The following is a 20,560-nucleotide window of genomic DNA, read 5'->3' as shown; positions in this document are numbered from 1 at the left end:
TTCCGATTCCTACAGTATTGGATTTTTTGTCCATGATTTTTGAACAAGGGGCCAGTGCATCAACGGTCAAAGTACAGTTGGCAGCAATATCCCATTTTCATGTGGGAGACTGATTAGGATCTCTAGCATCTACAAAATTGTGTAAGACATTCTTGCGTGGCGTTTTCCTTCTCAAGCCACCAGTGAAATCCGTGACTCCCCCTTGGGACTTTCTGCAAGCCTTAACGAAACCTCTGTTTGAACCTGCAGCTTCTGTACCCCTTAAATTTCTGTCCTGGAAAACAGCATTCTTGGTAGCCATAACTTCTGCTAAAAGGGTTTCAGAGCTCCAAGCTTTGTGCATGAAACCTCCCTATCTTATTTTCCACAATGACAGAGTGTCTCTTAGGACTAACCCGTCTTTCTTACCAAAAGTGGCATCTGTGGCAAATATCAATCAGACTATCAATCTGCCAGTGTTTTTCAAAAATTTTCAAAATAAGGGAGAATACATGTTGCATACACTAGACGTGCATAGGCAGTTACGTTTTTACCTGCACAGGACCAAAGATGTTCGTAAGGCTGATCAACTCTTTGTGTCATTTGCTCCTTCATGCATGGGAAAACCTATATCCAAAGTGACACTGGCTAATTGGATTTGTCAATGTATTTCTCAGGCTTATAAGGCATCAGGCAAAACAACCCCATTCAAAATCCGTGCACATTCCACAAGGTCCATCGCAACTTCTGCAGCCTTCTGGTCCAGGATGCCGTTGGACGACATATGTTCAGCAGCCACTTGGTCTTCTGTTCATATGTTTATTTCTCATTATAAGCTGGACATGATATCTAGAAGCAGGGCGTCCTTTGCCTCCGCGGTGATTCGGAATATCCTCCCATAGACCACCCAGGTTTCTTTGTTTAGGTAGCTGGGGACTCCGTCCCACAGGTTGCAGAACAAATGAAGTAACTACTTCAGATTTAGAAGTTATGTACTCACCATAACGTTCCATCTGAGTAGGTACTTCATTTGTCTGCAACCATCCCTCCCTGCCATCCCCCTAACCTGTATCGGGTTTCTAAGATCTTTATGATTCTTGAGAATATCTGAACCTGTTTATTACAGGTTTTTTCAGGTGATATAGCAAAACCGATCTGAGGTAGTGTGGTGGTGACAGGGGATTGTGGGTAGAGGGGAGGAGCTAGGAGCTTGGATCTTGAAGCTTGGAAAGCTGCCGGTCGGATCCGAGACCCACAGGTTGTAGACAAATGAAGTACCTACTCAGATGGAATGTTATGGTGAGTACATAACTTCTAATTACTGACCTCTTTAGTATAGATAATCAGTCATGTAATACTTACATAGCACAGTGCTAAAACAAGAATAAATATTTAAATATATATCACACAAAACAAAAGTACAATGCTGGGAGGAAGTTCTAAAGGATGTGGAGAGAGTGCACACAAGCAGTAGATTATAGGTACCAGCTACTCTTGGGATCTGCAAAAATGCTTCTCCATGGAGAGGGTTGTATACCAGCTGAACTTGGTACCAGGAAAGGTGATGAGTAAGCTCTAGGAGGCAGTTTACATGGTATGGAACAAGTGGAGAAAGTATGAGGGAGAGGGAAGATAAAATGTTAATGCTTAAAGGGTATAGATTAGTAGGGCTCAGTTCTCCTCCTTGCTTTAAACAATGTTCTACTACATATAAACAATTAAATATTTAACTCCACACAGCAGTGTTTCTTCCATTAGCCATTGTAGGGAGCAAATTCATTTACCCTTGTGATAATAACTCATGGTTAATATTTTTTTCTGAGGTGTTTGCATTGAGTTTTTAATTATTTACCTTCTTTTTAACAGCAATAAAAAGAGACGTACTTGATGACTGTAAACTTGGGGGAGAATGGAAGGTAAGGTACAAAAAAATGACATTTTTAATGCATTTGCATTTTTTGTATAGAACACCTTGTGATGTAATAACTTGTGCATGTTATTCTGAGGAACCTCCTTCTGGTAACCTTTACATAGCTATTCAAAAATTGTATGTCTACAAGCACATTCAAAACTTCCCGTTTCTTTTGCCTCAATGTGTGGAACTCCTTTTTATGTGCATTATTTATAAAGTTGTGACATGCATGTTTTCTTTCTCACCTTCTCCAAGTTATTTTTATATTGTATCACTTGATGTGTGCCCAGATATTTGGGGGTATTCCCTTATTAAATGTGTCCCACTCTCCCTTTTCATTTCCTTCTAGCCTGACCCCCATTTTTCTGGTTGTATTCAAGTCTTGATGCCCTTTCAAACCTGGCATTATTTCTTCTATGGCCATATCAATGCCCGCTGACATAAATATGCTGTCATTTACATTGGGAACCCTGACTGCACTGCTGCTCTTCCCTCCAGTTGTGCTTTGTCCTCATTTCAGTTGCCACCTTTTCTAAGACTAATGTGAACGGCCCTGGGAAGAGAGGGCACACATGTCCGATCCACCTCCTTACTTGTAGTGCCTTGGAAATTCTTCTCTTTTCTGTTTTGTTGTAAATTGTCTTTATCATTCTGAAACTTTTCACCACACTTGTCTTTTTTTCTAGTGTTGCCCATAGGAATTCCCATCTGACTGTGTCAAAGGTTTTTATAAGTCACAAAAGTTCCTGCCGGTGTTTGCCTTCTACTCTTGGGGGTCAGCAATTAATTTCTGTCTTCCTAACTTTCAGAAAACCATTCTGCTCCTCCTGTGTTGTTCTTGGCAGTCTGTTTGCTAGCACTTTAGCCATTACTTTGACGTCTGTGTTTATTAAGAAGATTAGTCTGTATCCCCCTACTCCCTTTGTTTCCCCCTCCCCTTTGGGATTGCTACCACCTCTGTTATTTGCCCTGCTTCACTTATCACTTCATATTCGTACTTTAAAACTCTCCCTATTGCCTGTCTGCACTGCTTGTAGCAGTCTGTCCATCATGAGTTTTGCATTCATGTTCTACCTCTATATTTCTTGTACTTGGTAGCCCTCTCTTCCAGTCTGTGACCTCCCACTGGACTTCTTGTCCTCCTCCTATTCCTGGTATATATGTTGGTAATATTTACCCCCCCCCCCAATTCTTAGTACCTGTCATTCACTATTTTAATTTTTTAGACTTTATTGCTAGATGTTTGCCCAGCTTCTCCCCAGTTATCCACCAGTAGTCCTAGTACCATTGCTCTACTTCTAATGCACTCGTCACTTTTCCTTCTAGTTTAGTTTTATTTCTGCTTACACTGTCCTTCAGTGTTTTTCTGTCTGCACTATTTGTACACATTTTTTTTATATTATGTTTAATTCTCCTTTCAATTTTATCTCCTCCTCATATTGCTTCATTTTCCACCCATCCTTGCTCACGATTATTTATTTCCCTAACTGGTCCTCTGAATCCATCCTACCAGTATTTCTCCAGTTTTGTCTAAAATGCTCTCCTTTGCTGTTTCCTCCAGTTTTTGTTTCTGTTCCCAGTCTTCCCACTTTGGGGGGGGTGGCTAGCTACTGCAAAAGTGAAGACTTCAGGTATCTTTTTTTTTTTTGCTTGTGTTTGACCATGTTTGTCTGACTGGGTTTAATAAAACAAACAAAAAAAAACTTTTCAGCAGAGGCCTAAAGCTAAAACATGTATATTATAAACATTTTTAAACCTCCATTTAGTAATGGTCAAAATGCACATGACTAATTCTGCTTGTCATGACCACGTGGAAGACAGAATTGTGGCAGATCAACACTTTGAAAGCACTTCCTTAAAGGAATACTTGCTCTCATTCAGAGGGTCCCCTTCCCTTTGCAGGACCTGAACTTCATGGTAGAGAGGCTTGCCCATTTGAGCCTGTTAGCTCAGCAGTGTTGAAAGTTGCTTTTATAAAAAAAAAATTCCTGTAGCAATCACTTGCATGGTACATCTCTGCAATTCATGGTCTTCCACAGGAATAATATGTCTGAGAAGGTAGGTTTGATTTTTGTTTTTTTTTTTTTTCTTTTGTTCAGTCCATCCATCAACCTCCCAGTTTTAGTTGTGGTTGCAGAAACCAGACAAGAGAGATCCCTTCACCTTGTGGATGTACAGTATTAGCTGTGGCAGGTGCCTTAGCTTAGTAAGATGAACCGCCTGCTAATACTATTCCCTGCAGTGAGGGAAGGGCTTGTGATTACCAAACAAACACTTTGCAGGCAGATTACCGGCAACATTTACTGTAACTGTCTGTTGGCAAATGCAGTCAAAGCCTACTCCAGTGAAAATTTGGTTACCACATGCATGTGCTTTAATAATGTCTCTGTCTCTTTGTGAACATTTGTGTTGGACACCTTCTCAAGGCATCATATAGTTTTGACAGTAACTCCCTGATTTTGGCTACATTTAGGAAATTGGTACTCAAGACCACCTTCTGAGTCCTTGTTTGTGCAGTGCTCCTGCTTCTTCCACACTGGGGGGTACTGCTTATGATTCAACCAGCTTAGGAGAGGAAAGGTTAGGCCTTGTCATTTGGTAGAATGTGATTTGTTAATAATGTAGTACCAAATCTGCATTACTTTGTTTGATGAACTTGTTTCTGCCTTTCAGTTTGTCTTTGTTTACCTGGGAAGTCTGACTGGGTAATACCTATTTATAGCAAAGGCCCAGGGAGAAAAGCTCCATTTGCTTACATTGCATTATACTAAGTTCCACTTAAAGACAGAGTAGTTACATTTCTGTTTACATTTATACACACACAGTAGTTAAATTTATACATTCTAAGATTTTACAGAGGTGTAAGTTACTAAAGGAACAAGGTGGTCATAACATCCCTGTATTCTTCCCTTATAAGGCCCATTATTGAGTACAGTGCCCCTTTCAGCATGTACCTCCCAAAGCACATGCATCAGCTGGAGAGACCGCAGAGATTCCTCAGCAGGAGAATCCAGGGCCTCAAACATCTACCCTACACAGGCTAAAAGCCCTGTCCCTCTACTCGGACTCCTCAGTGGTGACCTCTGTCTGGCATACAAAGTAATTTCAGACCCCATCCTGATGGGACTGCTGCATATCCGCAAGTCAAGCTCCACTCAAGTAACCGCACGAGAGACCTCAACTTGGTCTGTGACATCCAGTAAGATTTGTTGGCAGGACAGATTTTGTCCCAGAGACTCCCCCCTTTTGTTGAATAGACTCCCTCTCCACATAAGAGTACCTCATTAAACGTCATAAGCGCAACTTGGATATCTGGATGGAGAACAGAAAATACACCCCTGGGATTCCACCTGTGTCCCTGCTCGACAGTGGCATAGGGTGCTGACTTGTTGGAACATGGGCTAAATTCTTGGCTAGGCTTGTAAAGGCCTCAGGGCCAATAGCCTAGTAACCTCTTATGATCCTATGATAAAGTGAAAGCCCATGTGCAGCTTAGTGGATTGTACAGGCAGCAGTTGTGTATAAAAATAGTTTTGTCATTTCAGTGAAAGGTTAAATGTAGTCTGTTTAGGTAGAATATTTGGAGAGTATTGTACATGTAAAATTATACTTGTAGATTCAGGGTATGATATGCTCGGCAAGCCATGCTGCTTCGCTAGAGACGGCTTGCACCTGTCACACTTAGGCTTTCGAATACTGGCCAAGGCTCTTGCCACCCCCATAGTGGCTTTTTTAGGCAAGGCTCAAAAGGCAAACCCACCAACATAAATAGCACAAGTAACAAAAAACTGAGGGTAATGCTACTCAATGCCAAAAGTCTGAACCTCAAAATGCACGCACTCGAGGCATTCCTCAGTATGGAGAAAACTGATATATGTGCAGTAACAGAAACCTGGTTTAAGGCTCCAGAGAGCACCTCAGGACTATGAGGCTGCAACTCGTACCTTACATTTCGGCCACAGAACCCAAGCTGAAATCCAAAAGGCGGGGGTGTATTTAGTGGCACAGCACGATGCCACAGAGATCATCCACATGCAACTAACAATGGGCAAAACTGCAATTCAAATTGTAGCTTGCTACAGGTCACCCACCATGTCCCAGGACCCCCATTCCACGTTTCTGGAAACACTAGGAAACATAAAGGTCCTACCAAACACCCTAATATTGGGTGATTTCAATTACCCAGACATTAACTGGGAGAACTACTCAAGTACTAGCTCCCTTGCCCAATATTTCCTAGAATTTATAAACTCAAACACCCTGGTTCAACTGGTCAACACTCCCACCAGAGGTGGCAACATATTGGACCTGGTCATCACCAACATGGGCGACCGGTGTTCCACACAGGAGGTCAACCCCTCGCTGGTTAGATCTGACCATAAACAAATCACTTTGGATATCCACAAAGGTGGAGCCACAACAGACCCCGGGAACTATCGCCCTATAAGCCTGACTAGCTTGGTCTGCAAGGCCATGGAGCGGATCATCATCATCATCATGGAACTCATTAACAGAGACATTGGGAACCTCCAAACACTGGACCCTACCCAGTTTGGCTTTAAGGGCAGATCATGCCTCCTAAACGTGGTGGACTTCTTTGAGACAATTACCAAGGCTATAGATGAGGGAAAGGTGGTACAGCCTACCTAGACCTCACATAGGCCTTCGACACTATTCCCCATTTTGGTATTCTAGACAAGCTCACCAGCCTGAACATAAACCCATACGTCTCAAGATGGGTTGCCAACTGGCTCACGGACAGAACCCACATGGTGAGAGTTGCAGGAGCTAGGTCCGACACTAAATCAGTTACAAGTGGAGTTCCCCAGGGCTCAGTCCTAGGACCCCTCCTGTTCGGGATGTACTTCTCAGAGGTACAGACAAGCACAGGAGGACTATGGCTGACCAAGTTCACAGACGACTGCAAACTAGGGGCTATAATTGACTCTCCGGCTGAGACAGACATCCTCCAAAAGGGTCTCACTGAGATGGATACCATGGCCTCAAGCTAAACGCCAAAAAGTGCATAGTCATCCCCTTTGGAAAAAACAAAGTACCCACAAACTACCACATAGGTGGTAGTCCCCTAAGTACGAAAGACGTAATAAGGGATCTGGGGACCCAAGTAGATAGTACTCTCACCTTTGATAATCACATTGCCAAAGTGGTTAGAAAATTCTTCTACGTGGCCCACCTAATCACAAAAGGGTTCGCATCCAGATCAAAAGAGGTCATTGTGCCCCTCTACTCATCAGACCCACCATAGAGTACAACTCCCCATTTGGGATGTACCTTACAAGACTCCTGCAACAGCTGGAAAGATCACAGAAGTATCTCACCAAGAGGATCACTGGCCTGAAACAGATGCCCTATGCAGCTCGACTGAAGAAATTACAGCTGTACTCAGTTGCATACCACCTACTCAGAGGTGATCTCTGCCTGATATACAAGGCCATCTCCAACCCAGAATTGATGAACATGCTACACCTAAAGGAAACCTTATCCCCGCGAGTCACACGCTCTAGGGATCTGAACCTCACCACAACAATAAATAGGACGTGCTGGAGGGATAGATTCCTGTCCCAGAGACTTCCCATGCTTTGGAACAAGATCCCAATCTACATTAGGCAGAGCTCCTCGCTAACATTATTCAAAAGAAATCTTGACGAGTGGATGGGAAACAGGAAGTTTACCTCTGGGAACACTTCAGTGGCTGTGCTGGACAGAGGCACAGGGAACTAATCTAAGGAGCGGCGAAAGCCAACACATTCTGGCTAGGCTTATAAATGCCTTCGGGCAGATAGCCTCGTACCAACCTATGAGAGTGCTTATGCAGATGATCGGTAACAGTATTGTACATGTGTTTAGTTGTACCCCCACTGTCTGTTGGCCATCAGAACCTTTCTGTCATTTAGGCTATGTGTTCCCTTCACCAGTGAGAGCTGACCTAGAGGGGTTGTCATTAAGGCAGGTATTGGGGCTAGTTCATTTGTTTTCTTTTTTTTTTTTCTACCTGTGTGTACTAGTGAGGCACTGATGAGGGGTGCAGAGGGACGGCTGCAGAGAGTATCACTTACATAAAAACATTTCCTCCAAGTACCCCTGCCCCTTCCCTCCCCACATGAATCTCCATCAGAGAAATCTCAGCACTCTGTGTTCTCCACAAGTGCATGCAAATGTCACCCTCCCCTCTGTGAGAATCAAGTGGACCATGTCCCTTCACTCTGTCCATGCCTGGTTCTTGCAGTGCTGGGGCTGCTAATCAAATCCGAGCAACCTTGGGCACTATAAGGGTTCCATCCCTTTGCGCTATGTAGCCAGACCACGGCATGTGTTGGTACAAGCATGCAGATGTCCCAAAATGTATTTTGGGGGGAGGTGAATTCCCAAGAAGGTCCTCAAGTGCAACAGCTGATATGGCAAGAATGTGTTCTTTGTGGTATCCTGTTAACATTATTTAAAACTTGTCATTGTGATTGTGACTGCTGTTTGCTGTGCTTTTAGAAAATGAAATGGGCATGTGTTTTTCCTTTGCAGATCCTGATTCTGGACCACTTCACCACAAAACTGTTGTCATGCTGCTGCAAAATGTCAGATCTTTTAGCAGAGGGCATCACTAGTAAGTTCATGTACTATTCAATCTGAAATGCAGTGGAATGTAGATGTTACCAGCTCTCATCAGTACGGTTCATTTCTTCATGCTTAGGAATGTAGCCAGAAATGTTTGTTGAACACGTAACTCATGATGTTGCCCCCACCCACCTGTTACAAAAAAAATAAAAAATTGCTGAACCTTCAGCATGTCACTTCCATGCATGGTTGAAAGGGATATCTTGTTGTCAACTGTGTTGTGACTTTTAGAACCATAGAAATACTTTTTAGAGGAGCATTCATGTCGGGAAAGCATGTTTTATATAGTTCTGTACAGTGGATACTAGTTCAGATGGTTCTAAATATTTTCTGCTCTTTAAGCCATAATATATCTGACATGGTCAGGAAAAATGTGTCAATTTGAGTACACTGAGTATGCCTAGCTACATCATTGTTGGCTCTTCTTCCTTGATTTTTACATATGCCCTGGATTACGGTCAGGTTGAGCACCAAGGAGGCTAAGACAGGTCTGGTAGCCCCAGTAAACGAAGAGAGGTGGTGGGGACAGCTGATGGTCAGCTGCAAGGAGGGGGGAATACCTCATGACAGAAAGTAGTAACCAGGACTAATGTGATTGTAATTGTTGGCCTCAGCTGTCCTGCACTTTTTTAAATGTATTTATTTTTTTAAATGTATTTACTTTTAGGACAGTTACACTTCCAGTAATAAATATTCCGATCACCTCTGTGATTTTTAGTAATATTAAAACTGCATATTATCTTATCCAACATGCCATCTGCTTGCTCAGCCCCTACCATTATCAAATCAGACCTTGATGCATGGTATTGTCCTTCAAATGAAAGGCTAATGTCAAGGGCAGTGCCTCCACATTTGGGATTTCTGTAGTAGTAGTAGCTACTTCAGAAGTACTATCGTCCTTCTCAACATCGCCTTGTATCAAGCCGTAAATGGCCCCAGTTTGTCAACACCTGAGAGTTCAGTAAATCGTTTACTTTCCTGGAAAACTGCATTGTAATGCAGGGGATGCCATGATTACGGTTACACTCCAGTATTTGGAAAAAGACAAATCCATTAAACATTGAAGTGAGGCAAGACCCAACCTTAACAAATGTAAAGCAACCCCCTACTTAAGTTATTAAGGTTGGGTCCCACGCTAGGCAGTAAAATCTGCCACTACTGACCAGCAAATGACAGCAGAAGCAGAAATTATTTGGTTATGCCTGCACTGAGAAGGTGTCCCTTCCTTTTACAAATTTAGAAAGTAGCTAGAGTAACAGGATCTGTTTGACTGCATTTTGTCTGAAGTTTATGAACTCAAACTCTAATGTACGTCACTGTTTATTGACTTCATTCCTCTCTGATTTGTCTGAAGTCACAGACTTTATGTGCAACAGAACAAAAAAGTGAGGCAAAAATCTGAACTGTTAGAGGCACAGCAAGGTGAGTGTAAATGTAAAGGATGATGCTTTATGGCTTTGAAGAACAGCAGAACATTTTTTTTTTATTTTTTTTACTTTCACTAGTAATAGTGTAGAAGATAAAGCTCCATTCATTGCAAAGAATTATGATTGGGTTGCCGATCATAAACCTAAATTGTGTTCTTGATGTGGATGTCCATAATCCATGTCTCGAACACATAATAAACAGGTTATTATTGTCAAGCTTCTCGTAATCCTCTGTATTATCCATGTTCTTGTTAGGCACAGTTATAGTGGGAAATTTTCAAACAAACCCTTTTGGCTGAAAATGTAGGATAACCAAATATGCAATAAGAGGAAGTAGTTGTATGTAATCTACAAGCAGTATCTAACTTTGAAAATTAAAAAATAGCACATCCTAGCCCCAAAAGTTTTAATAGGACAGACTAGTATTTATTTGTTTACATTTATTAATTGGGGTAGAGCACAGATCAGCATGGACCTTTTTTAGACTTGACCTAGGAGTATTGCCCGCTTAAGGGACTTGCTTACAATCGCATAGTAGGCAAATGGATGAAGGAGTCAAACCTTGGACTACAAGAAACAGTTCATTAATAACGCTTAACCTTTTTTTAATAAAACTTTTATTAACTTATTACAGCTTTAGCATATCCAAAGATACTCTGTGCTCTAAATTGCCATATGAAAAATAAGCTAAAACAAAGCCTTGAGTGCTGTTATGCTTGCAAATAGAAAATGAAGTGCCATAACTTCATATTGAAACTTGGATGGTAATACTCAGGATTTTAGTGTCCTAGAAAGTCAGTGGTACAGTATACTGTGAATCACAAAATGTTGCCTGTATTGTAGTGTAGAATTAGCAACCCCTGTACACCAAGTATATCTCCTGATCAGATTAAAGCAGCCTCAAAGTGGGAATCGGACTGCAGATTTTTTCTTTCTTTTTGGGAGGGGGGGGTTGTCTCGCCAGATTGCTCCTTATAACTTAAATAGTTAATTTTCTTTATGTTAAACAAGGATATTTGAAACAAATTCGATAAAAATGCAGTGCAAGAGTTTGTGCATCCTAACTTTGAACCTCTGAACCTTTTGGCATGCAGGATAGAATTCTAATTCCTAACAACATTTTGTATTCTTTCCAAGAACACAAGTGGCCTGATGTTAGAAAATCTTGCATCCTAAAAATGTAAGAGATTTGTATGGTCTGTTTGACAAAGCCTGGAACCCTTTTATCATTGTCTTCCAAGATTTCTATACTAGTTCTGTTAAGTAGCAAGTTCTTCAATTCACAGCCCTTAAAGAAGTGCATTCCACTGTTTTAGGGACTCTAGATAGCCGAGGGTCAAATGTCTGCCGTTTTGCAGACTTTGGTGTCGTGAGAGTAAGAAAAACAAGATAGTTTCTCTAATCCCCCAACCCCACCTCAGTTCCCATCAAGGACTGGCTGTGTTTTCAAAGTCCTGCTGTCCAGGTCAGACCAGCTTTTCACTTCAGGGATTACTCCCCTTCAGGAAAGGTAGCGACCGCCCTCTCCTAGGTTCATAGGTAGTTTGTAGAGATGCATTCCAGGAAACCATTAAATAACCTAGCCAAAATTCCCAGTTATGTCAAAGGACTGTCGGTGTAAGTGACTTGCTCAAGGTGATGGTATGCAGATGAAGATGAAAAAATTCAAACTCTGACCTCTTGGTACAGGAAGTAGATCATTAACATGTCAGATCTTTACCTCGGCTAGCAGCAAGCAAATAAATCCAAAGCAAAATAAAATGATGTGTCCGTATGAAGAACTGTGTACTTGTTAACTTCTGTCTTGTTCCATTCTTTGAGAGCATCCCCCCTTTTCTCTTCGTTCCCGCTCATATTTCCTCAAAGTCCCTTGGACAAATATGCCTGTGGCCCGACTTCATTTGCTGTTGGAAAAATAAAGTAGAAATCAAGAGTGCATACTGGAAAGGATAAAAGAACCATTGTTATGTACAGCTGGCAGATGTAATTAGAAGCAGAGTTTGAGGAACCCCTAGTACTGCTGAAAGAAAACAGCTGTTGTCAGTGAGGCTGCATCTGGGTTACTCAACTTATAAGGTGTGAAGCCTTAGTCTGAAGAAGTCTCCGACTGAGGAGATGAAAGTGCTTACTGTTGGCTTTGGAATAAACTTAGTAGATTTTGTCTTCATACGGACACAGCATTTTATTTTATGTCAGATCTTTACTAACTGCCAAATTCAAAGTATTGAACTCCTATGTGATTTCAACCCACAACCTTTATCTACGGTACTATCAAAGGCATTTCACATGCATGCTGCTAGCAGCCAAAACCAGCAACCCTGATCGGACTTAAACCTCACATCACCTGTAGATTCAGAGGCACTTGATTTACACACACTAAGCTAAAGCAGCAGTCATGGGAGTATCCTGAGAGAGAATGACTCCTTGGATCTTGAAAAGGAGAGGGAACGGATGAACAAATCCCAGATGGCCTTCCCTGTGGTTTGATGTGTTCAATGAAACCTCCTCCTCTTGTTGCGACTTCCCAGAAGACATTTTGGTTAGGGGGAGACCCTGTCTTTAATGACTGATCATTTCAAAAAGGAGGCTAAGAAGGTTTCATCAGCCCCAGAAGGCTTGATGCTGTCATGTCATTCACTCGCATAGTTAATGGGCATAGGAACAATGGTAAATATGTTTCAGCCATCTTCCTAGACCCTTCCAAGGCCTTTGATATGGTTAATCATAAGTTTATAAAAGCTCTGTCAGAACTAAATCTTAGCCAATCCACTATTGCATGGTTTCCTAGTTACCTAACAGGGAGACAGCAGGCAGTTAAATGGTACCAGGAAATGTCTCCTCTACTCCCAGTAACAATAGTGATCTCTGTTATTTACTGTATTCAGTACAATACTGTATTGTGATGCCAGTGCTGGGATGGACTGCTTCAACAAACGGCAATAGAAAAATTCTCATGAGGGCACATGATTTTATTCAAGCCTTTCTCTAGTGTCAAGAAAAGGAGGGCATTTGAGGCATAGCCCAACCTGTTGAGGCCAAACGTATTCCTAAAAGTTCCCATATTCAAGATGCCCTCTTGCCCTTCTGTTCCTTCAAGGCCCGATGGGAACCCTGGAACTAAAGGTTGCTTTTTTTACTATTCCTATTCATAGGGATGACTGTCTCTGTCTCTCAGATTCAAGTCAGAGGGAATCCCAGTACCAGTTTACCTTCTTGCTGTATGGGTTAGTTGAGCTCGTAATCTTCAGAAAATAACTTTTAATCAAGTAAATAGCCTACTGCAAAACCAAGGGTGTGTGTGTATTAAAATATGTTTTCTGTGTATGTATGTATATGCAATATTAGTCTGTGTAATAAATTTTATATATATTTATATTTTATTTATTTTATATATATATATATATATATATATATATATATATATATATACACACACACACACACACACACACACACACACACACACACAAGTCTTTGTCAGTCTGGACCCCTCATTGACTGCACTCTTCCAAGGAGCACTGCAGGACTTTCACCTGCAGAAGACTATTTTCTGTGAACATTTCCATGGCCAGTCTGGACCCCTCATTGACTGCACTCTTCCAAGGAGCACTGCAGGACTTTCACCTGCAGAAGACAAGGCAGTCTTCCATGCTCAATTCGTAATTGTGTATGTCAGCTTGGGAATTTTCAAGGATCCTGAGATATGTGGCATTCATCCTCACCATGATCCCATTGGTTAGACGGCACATGAAGAAACTGCTGTGGTACCTCCAGAACATTTGGCAGCAGTCGCTGGGGGGGGGCATCTCTTTTTTTTCTTTTTCTTTCTTTTTCTTTGTTCCCACCACAAGCTCTCATTCTCTACAAACAGTTGAGAAACTATTGTTAATATGACAGTGTATTTTGAATGTGAATCAAAACAGATTTCTGAAGTTCGACAGATATAACCACTTGGAGGTAGTCACCCCTGCTCCTGTACCTAGTGTTGTGGAAGCCTTCCTGGATGCTTTTGCTTCCATTTCTACCACACCAGACTCCCAGCCCCTAAAAGTACCGAGGCTTTACGGGGGTACCTGAGAATTTTAAATTTCTTTACAAAAGCCTTGTGGCAGAATCCTCTTTGTTTTCCATATCAACAGACAAGCCCTCTAAGTTACCACCTGTGGCCGATGCTGTTCCTTCAGATAAAGAACAGGTAATGGATGGTTTGGGGAAAAGATTTGTACATCCTCCACTCTGGCATTTAGAGTTTCAGACTCCTCCATCCTCAGCATTTTAAATAAAACTTTGTCCTGTCCTGAGGAACCAACAGTAAACAGGTTTGATCTTTGGTGGCTCAGAGTTCCCAAATATTTATGCACAGCATTAAATGTAGCTATGATGCAGTGAATGCTTCCTGTAGGGCAGCTGCTGCAGGTTTTGTGATTGACTGTATGCTCGGCTAAGTTCCCTGTCTCTTCCAGAAGTTATTAGCAAAATATCATAGACTCTTCCTTTATACAAGGACATTTTGTTTGGTCCAGATGCTGCCAGTCATTTCAAACAATTGCAGGAACGAGGTAAAATTTTGAAAGACTGCAGACAGATCTTTTGCTTCTGTGTTGAGATACCAAAGGAATTACTTTGCAAAACCCCCTTCGTTTGCTCACAGAAAACCCAGGCCTTGCCCTTAAGGCTAGGAAAAGATTCCAGAACATACCAGACAGGGACGAGGCCTCCTTACCTAGACAAGTCTTCTGACTTCCTTCTGTCCATTTCCCCACCCCTCAATCTATCCTTCCCCCTACCAGAAAGACTCACGTCATCCGTATACAACTGGCTGCTCATCACTTCAGACAAATGAGTGCTCCGTCTCCCAAAAGGGATACAAAATGACCTGAACAGAAGTTCCTCCTTTCATTGGCATTCCTTCTACTCCATCATTCAAAACTTGCTAGAGAAAGGCACTGTAGAACAGATGCCTCCACAATATGTGGGAAAAGGATTCTATTGCAGACAATTCTTCGTCCCAAGAAAAGACTACTGAAGACCAATTATGGATTTCTCCACCCTCCAGCACTTTCTCCTTGTCCCATCTTTCAAGATGATGATCCGTCAAACTCTGCTTCCATTCATCCTTCCTCAGGGCTTCTTGATCTTTTTTTACACCTAAAGGATGCCTATTCCTATTCATCCAGCTTATGGAAACATTTGAGATTTTCTACTGGCTCATCACATTTGCAGTTTTTTGCTTTGCCTTTTGGACTTTCTACAGCCCCCAGAGTCTTTTTAAAGTGCTTTACCCCAGTAATAGCTTACTTCAGCATTGTAGAAATCCAGATATTCCCTTATTTAGATGACCTGTTAATACAGGCTCCATATCAGCACTAGTGACCCCTCTCATTTTCTCCTTGGCCTTACTTCAGGCCCTGGGTTTCACAATCGGGCTAAAACAAAAAAGTCAGCAATGTCACCAACCCAAGAACTGGTTTTCTTGGCGTGCAGATTAGACACCAAACTCGTGCCTTTCCCCCAGACAAAATGCAAAGCATAACAAGTTACTTCTTTCCTCCTCTTCTCCTTCAGTCCTGTACTGCAGGAGAGATCCTGAGAGCACTGGGATTCATAGTAGCAACTATTCCCATGTTCCCTTTTTGACTCTATATGAGGAAGCTCCGGTGGCACTTGAAAACCACCTGGTCTCAGCATTCTCATCCCCTGGACTTGCAGGTTCCTCTCCTGCCTTGTCTAAATAAGGAAATACTGTATTGGGTATCACAGATAAAGCGAAAGCTAGGCCTTCCTTTCACCCTGCAGCCACTAGAACAGGAGTTGCATACATACGCATCAGACGAGGTATGGGGAGCATGATCAGCCAACCTGAACGTGCAGAGACAAGGGCCAACAAATTCAACAAGATCAGAGCAGATCAGTCTTAAGGTGGTGAGGGCACTAGTTCAGGCCTTGCAGATTTTGTTCCATTCCTAGAAACCAGGTCCATTAAATGTGTTCACAGATAACACAACAGTCAAAAACAGGGGGACACCAGATCTCACCAGCATGAAGACTGGCTCTTTTGCCATGGGAGCAGGCCACAAAAGCAAATCTTATCCTCCAGCTGGTTTAGTTTCCTTCAGGACAATGTCCAGGCAGACTTTCTATGCAGATAAAGGGAAGAACCCTACAAATGGAAACTAAAAAGGGAGATATTCCTAGGCATAGCTCACAAATTGGTGGGGTGGGGGGGCTCAGACAGATTTTGTCTCCTTCGACATCAAACAACTTTTACCCTTTTGCACCAGCACTTGCTGTTCTCAAGCTTGGAAAATTGTTGCAATGTCCATTGTATGTCTTTCCTGTATTTCCCCCTCCACTTAGGGTCTTATAGAATATCTGAAGATCTTACTGGTGACTACATATTAGCTAAGACAGCACTGATTTCCCCTTCTCTTCCACCTAGCCAAGGGCCATTACCAGAAGCTTCCCTCCACAGTAGACCCACTCTCACAGTGGAAGGGCTCACTACTTTATCCCAACCTGTCATCCCTTATCCTGATGTTAGTGAACATAAGATTCTGATTTTACACAACAATTTTCTGAAAGTGTGCTTAAGGTTCTGCAGGAGGCAGGGAAATCGTTACCAGAAAATCTTGCATAGCAAAATGGAAAAGGTTTACTATATGGTGTCTGCCTAAATGTCGGGACCCACTTCAGGCTAATGCCCCTGTGGTCCTCTCTTATTTGTGTGAACTCTTGCCATCTGATCTAGCGTACTAATCTATTAAGGCACACATTTCTGCCATATCTAAGTCCCTACCTCTGGATCCACTGCTGCTGGCCATACTAGTGGTAAAACAGTTCTTAAAAGGTGTACTGCACCTGAAAACTCCTATGAAAGCTATTCCCGACATCCATATGCAAGACCTCAATTTTGTGCTGCAGAAACCCACTCTCCCTCCTTTTGAATCAGCAGCATTGGCCTGTCTTAAATCTTTTACTTGGAAAACTATTCTAATAACTTCTCACCTCTGCCAGATGAGTGTCAGAACTGTAGGCCTTTATGGCAACTCCTCCCTTCCTTATTTTCATAAGGACAGTGTGCCTTTAAGGCAATCCCACCTTCATGCCTAAAGTAGTAGATAAACTGTCTGTCACTCAGGCTATAAATCTGCTCACCTTTTTTCCTTAGTCCACAAAATAAGGGAAAAAGAATTCTATAGTCTCTGGATGTGTAAAGACAGCTCAGATTCTACCTAGATAAAACTAAGGATATTCGCAAATCTGACCAATTTATTTCTCTTTTCTAAGTTAAAAAACAGTTGCAAAGCATACTATTGCTAACTGAATTTCTGGGTCCATTTCCTTTTGCCACACACTCTACATGGAAAATCCTTACCCTTTGAAGCAAAGGCCCATTCTGCTAGAGAAGTGGCCTCATCTGGGACCTTTAACAAGGTGATTGACTGTAGAACAATTTTAGAAGTGGCTACTTGGTCTTCTCTGCACACTTTCACCAACCTTTATATTGTGGATGCCTTTACCAAATCCAGAGCCACCTTCACCAGTTCAGTCCTCTCTGGATTACTAGACAATTCTCCCATCTCACTTCAGTCTACCTTTCACCCCTCTGAAACTTGTGAAACTGAAATAATTGAAGGGCCTAAAGATATAAATAAAATTATAGATGGTCCTTTAGTTTGGAGAGCTATCAAGCAAGAGCATGACTTTTTAACATGGCAGATACTTTGTCTTCTCCTTTAGTCCATGCCAAATGTCATGCCTCCCATAATTACTCTGCCCATTCATTTAATTATACTAGCAAAGTAACGTCAGTACTGTACACTGCATTTGTAGGGGACCATCATTCAGACAGCCATGAGGGATGCTTGTGCCCCCTCTAGCAGTGAGGACATTTGCACAGATGCACTTTATCTGTAAAATGTTGTGTAGAGTCATCATCATCAGTCCCTTTTTCCCCCTGGGGTTGGGGTGTCATGTCAACTATCACCATCTCTCTCAATTTAATGCCACATTCTTGTCCTTTTTGACACTCATGCCTGTGTCTCTCAGATCTTCTCTCACAATCCACCCACCTCATTGCTGGACACCCTCCTTTCCTCTTGTCATCTTCCTGTCTGCCCCAAATAATCATCACCAGATTGCTTGTATTCTTTTCTGCACATGTGCCCAAATTACTGAAATCTGTTCATCTTTTCTGCAAGTGGAGCTACTTTGGATTCTGCTCTTGTGTCCTCATTTCTTTGACTCTTCTCTCAGTGTGCATCCTAACACCCATCTTGGGCACTTCATTTCCATCATGTCTAGCTTCCTCAACTGCTCTGCTTTACTGCCCAGGTGTCTGTACCATACAGTAGTATTGATCACACCACTGTTTTTGTGCAACTTACTTTCCAGCTTTGACATTCTTCTGTCATACACTACACCAAACAGTCTAGGCTGTTGGCTGCAGCCCCTCTGATTCTAGCTCTGACCTTTTCATTTAGACTTCCCTTCTCCACAGCCATCCTTCCTAGGCACTTGAAGCAGATAACCTGTACTACCGTCTTCCTTTTATCTAAATTCTCTGCTGCTTCTGATTTTCCACATTTGCTGCCATTACCACTGTATTATCTGCACTCCATTTCATCCAGTGTGCCTTCTGTTTTGCATTCCATTCCCCTATCCTTTGCTGAAGTTCTTGCTCTGTCTGCCTGTAATGATACATTTTCTCTTTACAGCAACATTGTTGATCTGTTCCCTCCAACCTGTTTGCTAATGTAGTCTATTACCAGTATGAACAGCAGTGGGCTCAGAGCTAAACCCTGATGCATACCCACTCCCACTGTGAGACTGAATGTTGTTCATACTTGAGTAACTGGGTACTTGTACATGACTTACACTAATTATACCAGTGTGAACCATGCAGGACTGCCCAAATTGGATTTCTTGGGATCTTGTCATATGTTTTCTCCAAGACTAGGAATGCCCTGTTGGACATTCTCCTCATCTCTAGCTTCTTAACTGTCTCACTGCAGACATTGGATCAGTTGTGCTGCATCATGATCTGAATCTGAACTGCTCATCTCCTGTGTTACTTCTACTACTCTCTGCATCTATTTATCCCTCGCCCTAACTCACCCAGCACATTTATCGTATCTGCTGTGACCTCCGCTAAACCTGCTGCTTTGCTTGATGTCATTTTCCTTAGTGCTGTTCTTTCTTCTTCTGTGGTGGGCTCCTCTTCTCTCGTTATAGGATGTCTATGGCAGTACAGCTTCTATGGGGTTTTCTTCATTCAGAAACTGCTGGAAGTACACTTTTATATCCACCTTTGATGTCCTGTAGACTGGTCAGCATGGTGTTGCTGTCATCCCTTATAAAGGGTGTCTGGCTATCATCTTTATCTTTCTGTCTTTGCCTTGCAATCTGATATAGTTTCTTTGTGCTACTTACGTCACTTTCCAGAAGCTGGTAGAGTGCCTCTGATGCCCCGTTTTTTGCTACTACAACTCCTTTTTTTCAACCTCTTTGTTATCCAACCTGTTTTTCCTTCCTAGCCTGGTCTGTCTTTTCTACCTCCTACTTTTTCCTGCATTCGTCCTTTCTTTTGATGACTTCCTGGACTTCTGCATTCCACCATCAGCTTTCCTTACGTGCCTTATTTCCATACCTGGCGTGGCCACGTATCTGTTCTGTAGTCCTCACACATGCTGTTTTGAGGTGATGCAATTCTTCAACTATTTCCTCCTCTTCTTGGCGTGCTAGATCCCTGAATATTTCCTTAAACTGTTGGTGCTTTCTCTCCATTCAACTTCCAGGTCTTCAGCTTGGTCTCTGTTGACCTTAGAGCCTTGTCTGACCATTGTTTGTGGTCGACAAGTGATTTATGCTGTGTGCTGGCCGTTTCAATGGGGATGACTTTGCAATCGCTGATTGTACCCCAGTGCCCTTTTATTAATAGGAGGAAGTCTACCCGAGTTGCATGTTGGCCATTCTTGTATGTGATCTTGTGTGACTATCTCTTTCTGAGCCATATGTTGGCTATTGTCAAGCTATTGCCAGATAGAAGTCTAGAATGTCGTGAACTTGAATGGCAATTACTGTTGAACGCCTTTTCCCTACCCAGGTCTTAATGATAATTGTAATATATCTTGCTTCCTAAAACTGAAGAGTTATTTTAGATGTTGATTTTGTTTTATTTAACTAGTTACAACAACTGCTGACCAGTTGTAGTTACTAGACTAGCATAATAGTGATTCCAGTTGCGTGATTTTATATGCAATATATATATTTTTATTAATTCAGTTAACATTTTTTCATCTTGCTTGACTAACTTGTTAGTACAACATTCAATAGTAGTGTAAACTATGTGGTTTTATTACACTTTTATAGTACCTTTAGAGTGTCTCTATAGCGCTTGAAAAGTCAGTAATTAATTAAACGTAAGAGCCAACACTGATTGGTTCACTGATACATTAGCCACTGAGCGGAACTTTTAAAAGTGGTAGCACTTGTTATTTGTACTTTTTTCTGAAGAAGTTGCTCATTTATGCGAAGAAAACGTTGTTGATTTTAATAAACTTCCTGAACGTTAGTCTTTTAATTTGAGTGCTGGTTTCGTGGCTACAAGTCT

At 42.0% G+C, this 20,560-nt stretch overlaps 1 protein-coding gene across 1 annotated transcript in view; it reads left to right on the top strand.

Moving 5' to 3' along the window:
• The window catches only part of STXBP3 (syntaxin binding protein 3), a 758,101-nt gene that overhangs the window by 30,428 nt on the left and 707,113 nt on the right, over positions 1–20,560 (top strand). Inside the window, exons 2-3 of the mRNA XM_044086884.1 lie at positions 1,846–1,895; positions 8,429–8,510. Coding sequence (XP_043942819.1) covers positions 1,846–1,895; positions 8,429–8,510 — 132 coding nt within the window. The remainder of the gene's footprint in view (positions 1–1,845; positions 1,896–8,428; positions 8,511–20,560) is intronic.

This window comes from Protopterus annectens, chromosome 10.part0, assembly GCF_019279795.1.
Source record: "Protopterus annectens isolate FY-2018-M chromosome 10.part0, PAN1.0, whole genome shotgun sequence".
In the NCBI taxonomy this organism is placed as follows: Eukaryota; Metazoa; Chordata; order Ceratodontiformes; family Protopteridae; genus Protopterus; species Protopterus annectens.
Note: the sequence above shows the minus strand (reverse complement) of the source record. Positions and strands in the feature narration are given on the sequence as shown.